At 39.6% G+C, this 15,039-nt stretch overlaps 2 protein-coding genes across 2 annotated transcripts; both read left to right on the forward strand.

Moving 5' to 3' along the window:
* Positions 1-11,178: 11,178 nt before the first annotated feature.
* LOC113699794 (uncharacterized) lies at positions 11,179-12,519 on the forward strand. Its single transcript, XM_027220140.1, has one exon. The coding sequence runs from the start codon at positions 11,179-11,181 to the stop codon at positions 12,517-12,519; it is 1,341 nt and encodes a 446-aa protein (XP_027075941.1).
* A 267-nt stretch (positions 12,520-12,786) lies between these two features.
* On the forward strand, positions 12,787-13,422 carry LOC140010642 (uncharacterized). The gene has a single exon (XM_072057949.1). The coding sequence runs from the start codon at positions 12,787-12,789 to the stop codon at positions 13,420-13,422; it is 636 nt and encodes a 211-aa protein (XP_071914050.1).
* Positions 13,423-15,039: the final 1,617 nt, after the last annotated feature.

The following is a 15,039-nucleotide window of genomic DNA, read 5'->3' on the forward strand; positions in this document are numbered from 1 at the left end:
CTCACTTAAAAGTCACTTTTAATCCTCAAATTTAATCCTTACTCTGTACCGAAAATTCATCCGGCGAAAAATCGCGAAAACCCTAATTTTGCTCCAAACTTGAAACCGAAGCGTAAAACCCTATTCTCTAGGTTTACTTACACTTATTGTGAAATAATTGGGTAGTGGGCTTTGACAAATAATAATTTTCAAATAAAAGGGTATTTTTGAGAAAAATACAAGAGATTTGCGAGTCCTCACATTGTTGCTAGTCGGAATTCATAGAATGGGCTAGTCCAACGCTAGACCCTTAGGGATTTCCCCTCGATAGTACATGTTTGCGTGATCATTACATGTCATGCATTTTTCTTAGTTTATCATTTGGCATGCCCCTCGAACCCCTTTTCCTTTTATTTTAGGATTTTTGCATTTCATGCTAGTTATAGGGTTCATTTGCTTGAGAGTCCCCTTAAATATGGGATATAGACGAGTGTGGCTTTTTCTAAGCCTTAGCACGCTTGTATTCCCTCTATAAAAGGGCAAATTGAGTCACGATTTAGGTCTCCCCGTACTCAATATGCATAAATTCCCTAGGCTAATGCACTTTTAAATCCACTCTACCGTTTTATACCCTCATCACACTTTCATTTTCCTCCCATTTTGCACACGTGCACCTTTATGTTTCTTCACTTGCACACGAACACTTTTATCATCACTTGCACACATGCACTTCATATTATCATTTCACATACCGTGCCTTGCCCACTCACGTGCACATTTTCATTTACATATTTATTGTCTTTTATTACTTTTCCAAACTCATGTCCTCACATTGCATACATGCATTCCATTCATTTGCATCCCACTCGCATTATTCATGACTTCTTCAAAGGATCGTTATTGGGCTTCACAATTAATGTGATTGGCACCACTCAACCTTTGAAGAGAAATTTCCCCCAATACCCCTAGGTCTAGGGTTTGCATTCATGTATTGCATCCAAATGTAATAAATTCTTTGGTTAAAACAAGAAAATCTTTGATTAAATCATGCAACTAGCCTTGGCTAGGTCAAAGGGGTGCTTTGGATTTTATCTTTGCCTTCCCCTTTGTCAAATGTGACTCCCGAACCTTTTTCTTTGGTTTACGTGGACTAGGAGTCGTTTAAAAGGGGTTTCTTACTACTTTTTCCTATTTTTCTTTAAAAATTCATTTTTTGGTGACTTGGTACACCTTAACTCATTATCAAGTGGCGACTCCAATTTTTATTTCAAACCCTTTTTAAACTATAATTTTGGGTCAAATCGTCGCATTCTCAATCCCCCATTTAGACCCATTTTTTCTTTTAAATCACAATTCATTTTCCAATCACAAAAAAAAATACATTTTTAAACCATTTATTTATTTTATTTATTCAAAAAAATGGGGCGCGACACCTGAGCTATATTCTACAGGGTATACGTCCAAATACGTTTGAAGAATTAGCTACTCGTGCTCATGATATGGAGTTAAGCATCACGGCCAATGCAACTGATGGGCTTCCCATTCAAGCTCCGCGAGTGCAGCCGCCTCGTCAAAGTAATGAAAGACAAGAAAATAAAAAGGGGGGCAAACCTCCTTCAAAATTCAGTAGTAAGGAATCCATGGCAATAAATACAGCTCCCATGAAGATTGCTACCAAATTGAGTCGAAAAGTCACCGAAAGAGTAGACTCTCCTCAAAATAGATCGGTAAGAAGACCTACTCTAAAAGAAATGCAAGAAAAGGAATACACCTTCCTCGAATCCGATTTACAAGGAATGTTTGATGATTTTTTCAAGGAGAAACTCCTTGAACTTCCCGACATGAAAAGCCCAGAGGAAGCTGGTCAAGTCAATGATCCAAATTATTGCTGTTATCATCGCTTGATTGGCCACCCTCTCACTAAATGCTTTGTCTTTAAAGACAAAATTATGGAATTGGCCCGTCAAGGAAAAATCCTTCTCGAGGAAGATAAAGCATCGACCAACCAAACAATAATAATGTTTGGGTCTGTGTGTTGTCCAATAGAAGTTTTATTCACAACAACCAGCACTTCGTCCAAGGAGTTTGAAAAATCCTCAATTGAAGATGTTATTAAAGATGACAACGAAAGATGGACTTTAGTCACTCGAAAGAGGACTTGCAAGCAAAAATTAAAGAAGTACATCTTTTCGAAAAGCCTTCATTCGACAAAGCCTGAAGTGACAATGAAACGACGAAATACAACAAAGAAACAAAAGGGAGTGGCCACGAAACCAATTCCTATCCAATCGGGTATTGCCATATGTCATGTACACTCGAAAAATTGGTCATTAAATGGCCAATTATATTTTGCCACGTGTCAAGGTGAGATGTTCCAAATTAATTCAAATTACAGGGGTATCTCCACCAATCAAATCACATCATATCACATGTTTATCGAATAAATATCTAAATATTTATTTCTTATTAAAGGGATAATATTTAGAGTTATTTAATCCAAGTATATTTCTTATATACTGCAATGGCCTGGCCAGTCAAACGGCGTCACGTCACGTGTCCCCACAAGTTTGGCCAATCGAAGAATTACTTATCTCTTTATTAATAAATATAAAATGAAGAGATAATATTTGGCTAGCACAGTCCTAATATGACTGCACGTATTGCAAGATAAGTGAAGTGGTACACAGGTCTCCAACCTCTACCCCTTGCTACAACTATAAATAGAGGTCTTTCAACCAAATTAGACACACACAGATACACAGAGGGACTTCAAGAGGCACCTCATACACTCAAGTATTGAAGTTTCAAGCTACGAAGGGTTGGATTTTCAAGCTCTCCAAGTCTTTCGCATATCAAGGCTTGAGCCTCCAAATATTCTCAAATTCTTCAAATCTTCCATATCAAAATTTGAAGGAGTCAGTGGTGGATCCAAGAACAAGCTGCAAAGCCCTTGGATTGGTGTTCGAGGAGAAGAATCGAAGGAAACTCTCCATAAGTTCGAGAAACTTCCAGAGATTGTACCGCCATATTTTCTAAATTTATATATCACATATTTGTCCTGTATTTCTTTTTCTTGTCGTTTTGCAGACTTGAAAATTTTACCGCGTACAAATTTTTGGCACGCCCGGTGGGACCATCTCTGCCTTCCATCTCTTCTTCTCGAATATTCAACTATCACCAATGGCACCGAAGAGCAACAAAATCATGATTGCACGTTCCAAGGCTACTGATGTTGAGCCTATTCAGGAAGCTGCACGCGTTACCACCAATACCCGTACTATTGGTCCCGTGACAAGAAGTATGACTAGAGCCTCCACCCAAAGTAGCATGGAAGCTCCATCAATGCCAACTCCCATCTTCGGTTCAACGTCACCAATAAGCTATTCGTCCACGATGGGAATCCAAGATGTTCCTGCCTCAATTGAGAAGGCTCTTGCCATGCTCGAACTTGGATCCGAATCCAAGTTCTCTAAGGATGACGATGATTCATCAAGCACTGGATCAGCCTCTTCACATGAAACTCTTCATTCAAGATTTTCTATTGAAGATTCTACTGCTTCTTCTGCTGCAATGTCGGCCATGATGACAAATACTTTAAGTCTCGAAGAACAAGTTTCAAACATGTCCAAGATTATGGAAACCATGATGAAACACATCAAGGACCAAGATGCTCTCATTGCTCAACTGCTCACTCAGAAAGATCACGTTGCTGAAGGAAGCCATGCGAATCCTAAGGAGCACCAAGAGCGTGAAATTCCCTCATCTAAAGGTAAGGACAAGGTGAAGGAAGTATATGTGACCGCCGATGGAACTATCCCCGTGGAACAACTGAAGGAACTTGTTGAAGGCGTAATCAAAGATAAAAGGGAGGGTGGTTCAAAGTCAAGTTTTACCTACTGCAAGCCTTACACTGCTAAAATCGATAACCTCGCAATGCCTGCTGGATATCAACCGCCTAAATTTCAACAGTTCGATGGGAAAGGTAGTCCAAAGCAACATGTGGCCCATTTTGTCGAAACCTGTAATAACGCTGGAACCTATGGTGACCTGCTAGTCAAACAGTTCGTCCGATCCTTGAAGGGTAACGCATTTGATTGGTACACTGATCTCACTCCGGGGTCCATCGACAGTTGGGAACAGTTAAAACAAGAGTTTTTTAATCGCTTCTACAACACTAGAAGAACCGTTAGTATGTTGGAGTTGACTAACACTCGTCAATGGAAGGATGAACCTGTGGTCAACTACATTGACAAGTGGAGAAGTTTGAGTCTCAACTGCAAGGATAGACTATCTGAACCCTCTGCCATAGAAATGTGCATCCGAGGAATGCATTGGAGCCTGAGCTATATTCTACAGGGTATACGTCCAAATACGTTTGAAAAATTAGCTACTCGTGCTCATGATATGGAGTTAAGCATCACGGCCAATGCAACTGATGGGCTTCCCATTCAAGCTCCGCGAGTGCAGCCGCCTCGTCAAAGTAATGAAAGGCAAGAAATTAAAAAGGGGGGCAAACCTCCTTCGTCCAAGGAGCTTGAAAAATCCTCAATTGAAGATGTTATTGAAGATGACAACGAAGGATGGACTTTAGTCACTCGAAAGAGGACTTGCAAGCAAAAAATAAAGAAGTACATCTTTTCGAAAAGCTTTCATTCGACAAAGCCTGAAGTGACAATGAAACGACGAAATGCAACAAAGAAACAAAAGGGAGTGGCACCGAAACCAATTCCTTCAGATTTTCAGCTCCTTCAAGAGGCTCGACAACCCGTGACACTGAGAGAATTTATACCCAAGGGGTATTTAAGTGACAATACTAATAACTCCATCTCTTGTAATGTCGTCAAAGCTGAAAATTCTCATGTTACACAAATTGGCGCGGAATTTGAGAAAAAACTCAAAATCGATGAGAAACCACCAGTGGATTGTGCAACGACTATCATTTTTGATGATGATGATTTAACTGTTGAGTTCAAAACCCACAATCGACCTTTGTTTGTTAGTGCGTATGTCCGAGAGCAGAAGATGAATCGGATACTCATTGATGAGGGATCTGCTGTCAATATCATGTCCATGCGTGTTATGAAAGAGTTAGGAATCTCAAGCGATGAACTCTCCCGGAGCAGCCTCATGATCCAAGGATTTAACCAAGGGGGCAAAGAGCAATTGGTCTCATAAGACTTGAATTGCTCATTGGCGAGTTGTCTTCGAGTGCGTTATTTTATATCATTGAATCCAAAACCTCTTATAACATGCTCTTGGGAAGACCCTGGATTCACGAGAATGAAATTATACCGTCTACTCTACATCAATGTTTCAAATATTGTCTAGACAGTATAGTTAAGAAGGTTGTTGCCGACGATAAACCTTTCACTGAGGCCGAAACTCACTTTGCCGACGCCAAATTTTACCTTCAGAAAGAAGCAAAAAGAAAAGAATCAGTAAAAGAAGAAAATCAAGATTTCAAGGTACCCATTTTGCGATATATTCCAAGATCAAAGAGAGAAGAAGGTCAATCCTCTTTTATCAGGAATGATACATTGAATGTTCCGCTCACCAAAATAAAGCCGATTAAGGGTGAGAAAGTGAGCTTGCAAGGATTTGTTCATCCCAAAGAAGAACCAGCAGTAGAACATTACTCACTACCAACTAATCAGACTCAAGAAGGCTTTGATCCAAACGCATATAGACTTCTTGCTAAGGCTGGTTATAACCCAAATGAGAAGCATGCATTGGGAAAACTCCCTCCTGAGGTGACTGGCGAGAAAACTCATGGATTAACACCTACGCAGAAAATGTTGAAAGAAAAAGGCTATAATGTTGAAAGTTCATCGATGGGTCTTGATTATCAACCACCTTCTCCAGTGCGTATAATGATCAAAAGGGCAAGTTGTAATTACGTGAACGAAGAAATGGAGGTCACAAGCCGAAAGAAATCTGTGTTTGATAGGTTAGGGAACAAGTCAAAGCGTACTTCTGTATTTGACAGACTTGGCCCGCGGCCGAAAAATTTGAAAACACCTGTCTATGAAAGATTAGGCAGCAAAAAGCAAGAGTGTCAAGTTGCCAAGGAAGAAAGTCTTACTCTAACAAAGAAGAACGGACCAAGAAAACGAGTCTACAATTTCTTCATGCACTATAGAGACTTATTCAATGTAAGAATTGAAACTATTTTTGAAGAACAGGGTCAAGAAAGTATGGCTTCCTGTCATCATATTACGATCAGTGATCTTGAAGAGGAAGAAGAAGATGCAGATGACGCTCCCGCTGAATTTGAACAAGGAGTAAATAATACAGTCAATGCGCTAAAGGAAATTAATCTTGGCACAATTGACGACCCTCGCCCAATTTACATAAGTTCTTGTATGACCCCTGAAAAAAAGAAAGAGTATGTTGATTTGCTGCTCGAGTTCAAAGATGTCTTTGCCTGGAATTACTCAGAAATGCCCGGTTTGGATCCTAGGGTCGCTGTTCATAATTTATCTGTCAAGCGAGGAACAAAACCTGTCAAGCAAACTCAAAGGCGCTTTCGCTCCGAATTGATTTTTCTTATAGAAAATGAGATAAATCGATTGATTGAAACCGGATTCATACGAGAAGTAAAATATCTAACATGGATTTCAAGCATTGTCCCTGTAAGGAAGAAGAATGGGCAAATCCGAGTTTGTGTTGATTTTCGAGACTTAAATGAGGCTTGCCCCAAAGATGATTTTCCTCTCCCCATCACAGAATTGACGGTAGATGCTACAACCGGGCATGAAGCACTATCTTTTCTCGATGGATCATCCGGCTACAATCAAATACGCATGGCGCCCGAGGATGAGGAGCTCACCGCCTTCCGCACCCCCAAGGGAATTTACTGCTACAGAGTAATGCCGTTTGGCTTGAAAAACGCTGGAGCAACATATCAAAGGGCAATGCAAAGAATTTTTGATGATATGCTCCATAAAAATGTGGAGTGCTACGTCGATGATCTTGTGGTGAAATCAAAGAAGCGGAAGATCATATTCAAGACCTTCGAAAAGTTTTTCAACGCCTTCGGAGATACCAACTGAAGATGAATCCTTTGAAGTTTCCATTCGGAGTCACTTCTGGCAAGTTTCTCGGTTTCATCGTTCATCAACGGGGAATAGAGATCAATCGATCTAAAATCGATACCATCGTGAACATGCCTGAACCGCGAAATATTCATGAATTGAAGAGTCTTCAAGGGAAGCTGGCTTATATCCGGAGGTTTGTCTCTAATTTAGCCGGACGATGCCAACCCTTCAGTCGACTGATGAAGAAAGGGGTGCCCTTCGAGTGGGATGAATCGTGTAGGAATGCTTTTACAAGCATCAAAATGTGATGTGAAACCTCGATCTAGACAACCAAAACACCATGGCTTAGGCAGCGAAAATTTGACCCAACTAATCCCTAGAAGTCACGAACAATTTTGATATTATCTCAACCCGTCACTACTCGAATTAACGAACCAAATTGGAGGTAGTAGAACGCCACAATCAAGGAGATACTCGATTGATAAGTTCGGGTGAATAACTTGACAAGATTCTCAAGTATTCAAAGGAAACTCTCTTGCCAAAGAGAAAGTGAAAACTCACTAATTATATTCAATAGCCAAAAAACTGATCCCAAAGAAAGAGGAAGTGGGGCTATTTATAGCCCTTACAAGCATTAACCCTAATCCAAAAGTTGACCAAACTACCCTACATACTTAAGAAAGATTTTGGGCCTTACTTACTAACAAATGGGCCGCAATTAAACTATCTTAATTATCTAGACTTTTTAAAACGAGAAATAACCAAAATCAACGAGGAAAATCAAATAATCCTACTGAACTCAAGCATTCGTGCAATCAACTAGTCTTCATTTGAATCTTCCAATTCCCCATGTGTTTGAATGGGTCTTGGTCTTTATATTCTCATAATTCCCCTCCTCTTAAAAGCAATTTGCCCACAAATTGAAGCACGAATGGTGACAAGACGAGTTACATGTCTTCGACTCAATCTTGTTATGATGGCTACAGATGGCATCCAATGTAAAGCCCATGTGCTAAGTTGGAAAATAACCCTCGTCGAACCTTGACTCTCACAAACCATCTTCAATGTATGCTCAACTTTATTGTTTGTGGTCATGAGGTAAGGGTCCTCAAAGTGGTATGAAGTGTATCCCGTGAAATCGAACTCTGGTTCGAATGCACTTGCAAAGCACCAAGGCGGATTTGGTGATGTTAGAGCTGCATGTGGACTAAGAGCAAGACGAAAATCATAATGGTCATTGAGGTACTTGTTCTTTAAACGAACCCTTGGTACACAACCATCCCTAAAATATGGAGTGTTCCCTTCAAGATGAGCTCGAATCAACTCCCCTTTGGTGTGGACTGATTTGAGTTGACATTGTTCCATGAATGGATACCAAGGGGGTTTAACTCTTGGAGTACCAATTCCATGGAGGCTTACAACATCTACAATTGATTTTGGAATGGAACACACCAAGATCAGCTCAACTTGCTTTTGCTTGATCTGTATAAAAGAAAAAACACTAAACAAAACAAAGGTAAGTTTGTTAAGAAAATAATAGGCCTTCACCGGGTTGTTCAAGATCAGCCCACTTTCTCTTCTTTCTTCCTTTTTACCACCCATCTCATTAGATTTTTCCATCTCTTTTTCTAGTTCAACAGCTGACCCTTTTATCTCATTACTTTCAACTTCCTCGGGTTTTACCTCTGCAGGCACAATTCCCTCATCTAGCTTTTTCTCCATTCTATAACGCTCAAGCTCACTTTTCATGCATGCTAGATCAATACAAAGTTGGTCATAAGTAAGTGATACAAGTGCAAGACGACGACTATTAAATAAGAAGGAATACTTATTAGTATGTCCATCAATTTTAACTTCTCGCCTCGACATCCATGCTTTGCCCAACAACACATGTGTCAGTTGAATTGGGACTACATCACACAACACCTCATCCACATATTTGCCGATTTGAATAGGTACAAGTGTGTGCTTAGTAACCCAAACATCCCCATGAGTGCTCGTCAACTTGTACGGTTGAAGATGATCAATGGTTGGAAGATTTAATTTCTCAACCATGATAGCACTTGCAAGATTGACTTCACAACTACCATCAATGGCCAAGCTACAAATTTTATCTTTGACACCGCAACGAGTATAAAACCAACCAAGCAACTGAGATTTGACGAGGTCCAATTGCTCATCTACACCACGTAATGTCACTTCTTTGACTCCCTTAGGATCAGGAAGACAATGTTGTGGGCTAGCTTTTATGCGTTTTATACTCGCCATGACGTATGAGAGAACCTGCAAAAAGTTAGCAACGAAACCGAAGATATTGCCTTTCACGCTCCCTTACGTGTATCCACTCGCACTCGTGTATATGGATGTCAATCTAATGGACTTACCAAATACCTTTACCTGTTGGGTTAGGTAGTTGAGAAATGCTGCTCAAGTCCAACAACCGTTACCAATCTTTCCACAAGTGTAATCACAAGAATGTAGGAGAAAATGTAGGAAAGTGTTCCTAGAATCTAGGAAGAGAATATAGGAGAGTTTCCTAAAGTGGATGAGAGAATATAGGAAAGGTCCTAAAAATGGATGAGAGAATTTTAGGAGAGTTTCCTAAAAAATGGATGAGAGAATTTAGGAAAGTTTTCAAAAAAAATGGATGAGAGAGTTTAGGAAAATTTCCTAAAAAATGGATGAGAGAATATAGGAAAGTTTCCAAAAAAATGGATGAGAGAATTTAGGAAAGTTTTCTAAAAAGGTAGGAGAGAGAGTGTCCAAGTGAGTACAAAGAGTTATCCAAGTGTTTTACTTAATTTCCTAATTGATTTTGGAAACAGGTTAGTTTTTGGAAACCCTTTGAAAATTCTTTTCCTCTTGAACAACTTTTTGTAACCTTCTTGAAACAACTTTTGGTAATCTTCTTGAAACAACTTTTGGTAACCTTCTTGAAACAACCTTTGGTAATCTTCTTGAAACAACTTTTGGTAACTTCCAAATTCTACTCCAAGAAAGATTGCACAAATCAAATTTGGTTCCCTATTCAAAACAATTCAGTTGCCACTTTCTTTCCTTTCCTTTTTTTTTTTTTTTGCCAACCGATTCCTCTTTTCTTTCTTTTTCTTTTCGTTTTTGTTTTCTATTTTTTTTTTTTTTACTACAACTATCAACCATGACACAAAACAAGGAAGTCCACAAATAATAACTACCAAGAACTCCAAGATCTTTCAAGAACTTTCAAGGAAGTTATCAGGAACTTCAGAAATTTCAAAATTGTGATCAAGAATGCAAGAAGCTCAAGAATATTGTAAGTTCTCTTCAAGATTCACAAAATTCCAACAAGTTTTGCCAAAATTCAGTTTTGAAAACTAAGTAAACAAGTTGGATAACACAAACAACAAGGCTAGACAGATTTGTATTCGGATGAACAGTAACTATGAACAGTGTCAGTGAATAGTACCGGTGAACAATGACTTTTTTTTTTTTGGTTCTAAACAAACGAACAGATTGGGATAAACATATATGACTCGAAATAAACGAAGAGAAAAAAAAAAGATAAAACCTGGTGGTTGTCGACTAGCTCTGGTACCAACTGATGTGAAACCTCGATCTAGACAACCAAAACACCATGGCTTAGGCAGCGGAAATTTGACCCAACTAATCCCTAGAAGTCACGAACAATTTTGATATTATTTCAACCCGTCACTACTCGAATTAACGAACCAAATTGGAGGTAGTAGAACGCCACAATCAAGGAGATACTCGATTGATAAGTTCGAGTGAATAACTTGAGAAGATTCTCAAGTATTCAAAGGAAACTCTCTTGCCAAAGAGAAAGTGAAAACTCACTAATTGTATTTAATAGCCAAAAAATTGATCCCAAAGAAAGAGGAAGTGGGGCTATTTATAGCCCTTACAAGCATTAACCCTAATCCAAAAGTTGACCAAACTACCCTACATACTTAAGAAAGATTTTGGGCCTTACTTACTAACAAATGGGCCGCAATTAAACTATCTTAATTACCTAGACTTTTTAAAACGAGAAATAACCAAAATCAACGAGGAAAATCAAATAATCCTACTAAACTCAAGCATTCGTGCAATCAACTAGTTTTCACTTGAATCTTCCAATTCCCCATGTGTTTGAATGGGTTTTGGTCTTTATATTCTCATCAAAATGTATCTCATGAATCCCCCAGTATTGGCCGCACCCATCCCAGGAAAATCATTGATTCTCTATATTTCCGCTCAAGAACGATCGGTTGGGGCCTTACTTGCTCAAGGAAATGATGAAGGTAAGGAGAATGCGCTGTATTACTTGAGTCGGATGATGACACCTAATGAGTTGAATTACTCACCCATCAAGAAGTTGTGCTTGGCACTTATATTTGTCATTCAGAAGCTAAAACATTATTTTCAAGCACACACTATTCGACTCATATCTAAGTCTAATCCCATTAAATATGTGATGGCAAAACCTGTATTGTCTGATCGGCTCGCGAGATGGTACCGCCAGTTTCAACAATTCAAAATTATTTATGTACCTGCGAAGGCTGTTAAAGGACAAATATTGGCAGACTTTTTAGCCGATCATCCCATACCTGCCGAGTGGGAGTTGACTGATGAACTCCCCGATGAAGAAGTGTTTATGGTTGAATCCCCGTGGTCAATGTATTTCGATGGAGCTACTCACCGTGATGGAGCTGGTGCGGGAGTTGTCTTTTATACTCCTGAAGCAGATGTATTGCCGTACTCCTTCACTTTAACATGCCGATGTTCAAACAATGTGGCCGAATATCAGGCGTTGATTCTTGATTTTGAAACGGCTGTAGATATGAAGCAGTTGCATCTTAGAGTCTATAGTGATTCAAAATTGGTGGTAAATCAACTTCTTGGTATTTATGATGTCAAGAAACCTGAATTGATCCTGTATTATAAGTATGCAAGACAACTCATGGGATATTTGGATAGTGTCACTATAGAACATATTCCTAGAAATTTCAACCAACAACCTGACTCTTTGGCAAGAGTGGCGTCCATGATCACTTTACCTTCTCATCGAAATCAAATTTCAATATGTCAGAATTGGGTCATACCTCCGATGTTTAACGAAGAAGGTGATGGTGAGGAAGAAAATACTTATCATATTTTTGTCCATGAGATCGAAAAGGAGGATTGGCGTCACCTCATCATTGATTATCTTAATCATGGGAAGTTACCAGAAGATCCTAAGAAAATGGTTGATATACGTCGTCGAGCACCACGTTTCATTTACTACAAAGGGACGCTTTACCGAAGGTCATTCGATGGGGTGTTTCTACGATGTCTTGGAGAAGATGAGGCCATGCAAGCAATAGAGGAGGCTCACTCTGGGATATGCGATGCTCACCAGTCTGGCCCGAAATTACACTCTCGCATTAAAAGAATGGGATACTACTGGCCAACAATGGTAAAGGATTGCATTGACTTTGCTAGAAGATGTCAAGCATGTCAATTTCATGGCAATTTCATCCATTAACCTCCGGAACTATTGCACCCAACTGTGGCTTCTTGGCCGTTCGATGCTTGGGATTTGGATATAGTTGGATCACTTCCAAAGCCTTCTGGCGGACACATTTTCATTTTGGAGGCGACAGATTATTTTTCAAAGTGGGCTGAAGCGGTCCCCCTAAAAGAGGTCAAAAAGGAGAATGTAGTAGATTTCATTCGCTTGCACATCATTTATCGGTATGGAGTCCCGCGTTATATCATCATCGATAATGGTAAACTTTTTTGCAATATAGCAATGAACAAGTTTTGCGAAAAGTTTCATTTCAAACAATACAAATCTTCCATGTACTATGCCGCTGCAAATGGACTCGCTGAAGCATTCAACAAGACCTTATGTAATCTGTTGAAGAAAATCGTGGATAAATCGAGAAGGGATTGGCATCTTCGAATTGGAGAAGCACTTTGGGCATACCGAACTACTTTTCGAACTCCCACGCAAGCAACCCCATACGCACTTGTTTACGGTGTTGAAGCTGTTCTTCCGCTTGAGTGTCAAATACCTTCGCTAAGAATTGCAATTCAAGAAGGGCTCAGTGAAGAAGATAATGTCCGTCTTCGCCTCGAGGAGTTAGAAGCACTCGATGAAAAGAGATTGGAAACCCAACAACGGATTGAGTGTTATCAAGCCCGCCTTTCAAAAGCATTCAATAAACATGTCCAGCCACGCTTTTTCCAGGTTGGAGATTTAGTACTCGCTGTTCGGAGACCAATCATTCTCACTCATGGAGGACAAAGAAAGTTTACTCCTAAGTGGGATGGTCCATACGTCGTTCGAGAAGTATATACAAATGGCTCATACAAGTTGGTTGCTGAAAATGGATTAAGGGTTGGCCCCATCAATGGCAAGTACCTAAAAAGATACTATGCGTAATCAGAACCGCGCGATGCTCCTGGCCCGTATGAGCTAAAACTGTGGATGGCGACTACCAATAGTGTAGTATGTGGTTAAACTGCTGAAACACTCCACCAAGTCTAAGGTGGTAAACAAATAGATGCTCCTGGCCCGCATGAGCTAAAACTGTGGATGGCAACCACCAATAGTGTAGTATGTGGTTAAACTGCTGAAACACTCCACCAAGTCTAAGGTGGTAAACAAATAGATACTCCTGTCCCGCATGAGGTTAAAATGTGAACGGCAGGAATTACGTGTGACTTGATTCCCCTTGTTGGGATACGTAGGCAGCTTGGAGGGCAACTTCTAAGTTCAGTTACACCACTTCAAATCAAATCCTTGTCCCTTGCAAAAAGTAAAATAAAAAAAAAAAGAGAAAAGGAATTGTCTCTTTCCAACAAAAAAATATATAAAAAAAATAAATAAAATGCTCCATTTGAGTTCTTTTCTCTTTAAAAAAAATAAGAGATAAGAAATGAAAAGCATTTTATTATTAAAAAAAAGACTCATTACATGAAAAAAAAAATGAATGACAAAAGAATTCAAGAAAAAAAAGAACACGGTGGAAACTCTAAATATCAAATTTGTATTCCACTACAGCTACTTTATATGATTCAAGTGCAGTCTTCATGTCGTCAAGTTCCTTCACAGCGTCATCAGTCAAGATGCTAGCATTTTCAATGGAAGATAGCTCATCATGCGCTTGGGTTATTTCGGTCTGGATCTCTTTGAAAGTCTCATGCTTTTGATCGATAGTCGAGCTGATTTCCAGGCTTTGTTTCTCCAAGTTGATAAGTTCCTGTTGCAACACTTTCTTCCTGTCTTTGATGGACTGCAACTTTTCTTCAAGACTTTGCAAATGACAAGTTAGTTCTTCTCCCTTTGCTTTAACTCTCTCGAGTTGGACGGTCGCTTTGGAAAGAAGTTCCGCATGTGTTTCTTTGCTCATCCCTTCCCACGATAAAGATGCTAGAACATCATATGCCTCCGCCTTGGCAAACAATTCCATCAAGTGGTTTTTTAAAGAGAGACCACTGGTGGGATCCGTTCTTGTGATTTCTGCAATAATTTTCTCTGCACACTCTTTTAAAGAAGAGATCTGCTCAATTGGAGTGTCAAGAATCTGTCCGCGAAAATCCATCCACAAGCTCTGCAAGTACTTTCTTCGATGTGCCTGGATCAACTTTTGGCCATGAAATTCTGAAACCAATGCCACCTTAGGTCTTTTTCGAATTTCGTGTGAACTAGTCAGCTCCTTCTTATGCATTGACGAGGTACCTCCACTGGGGGCAAATTGTCTTGGAGTACTGATAGCTACTTCGTCACTTTTGTTGTTTGAGATTATATCATCAGTTTCGAGTTCGGGTGATGAATTGTTACCAACACCTTCTTGACGGAATTCAAGAAACGGGGGCTGAAAAGAAAAAGGTTACAACCAAAATTAAAATTATTACAAAAAAAGGGAAAAGGATGGAGAGATGATTACCTTAAGTGGCGACACTTCAACCGACGGTGGTGTAAAGGAAATCTCCTCCAAATCAGAAGATGTCCTCTTCTTCGATCGGTTCCAGTGACGATCTTGACTACTACTACCGC

Source organism: Coffea arabica, chromosome 7c (genome assembly GCF_036785885.1).
Source record: "Coffea arabica cultivar ET-39 chromosome 7c, Coffea Arabica ET-39 HiFi, whole genome shotgun sequence".
Lineage (NCBI taxonomy): Eukaryota > Viridiplantae > Streptophyta > Magnoliopsida > Gentianales > Rubiaceae > Coffea > Coffea arabica.

Excerpts from the sequence above, each read along its gene's own strand:
- LOC140010642 (XM_072057949.1), top strand. The coding sequence starts at position 12,787 with ATGAACAAGTTTTGCGAAAAGTTTCATTTCAAACAATACAAATCTTCC.
- LOC113699794 (XM_027220140.1), top strand. The coding sequence starts at position 11,179 with ATGTATCTCATGAATCCCCCAGTATTGGCCGCACCCATCCCAGGAAAA.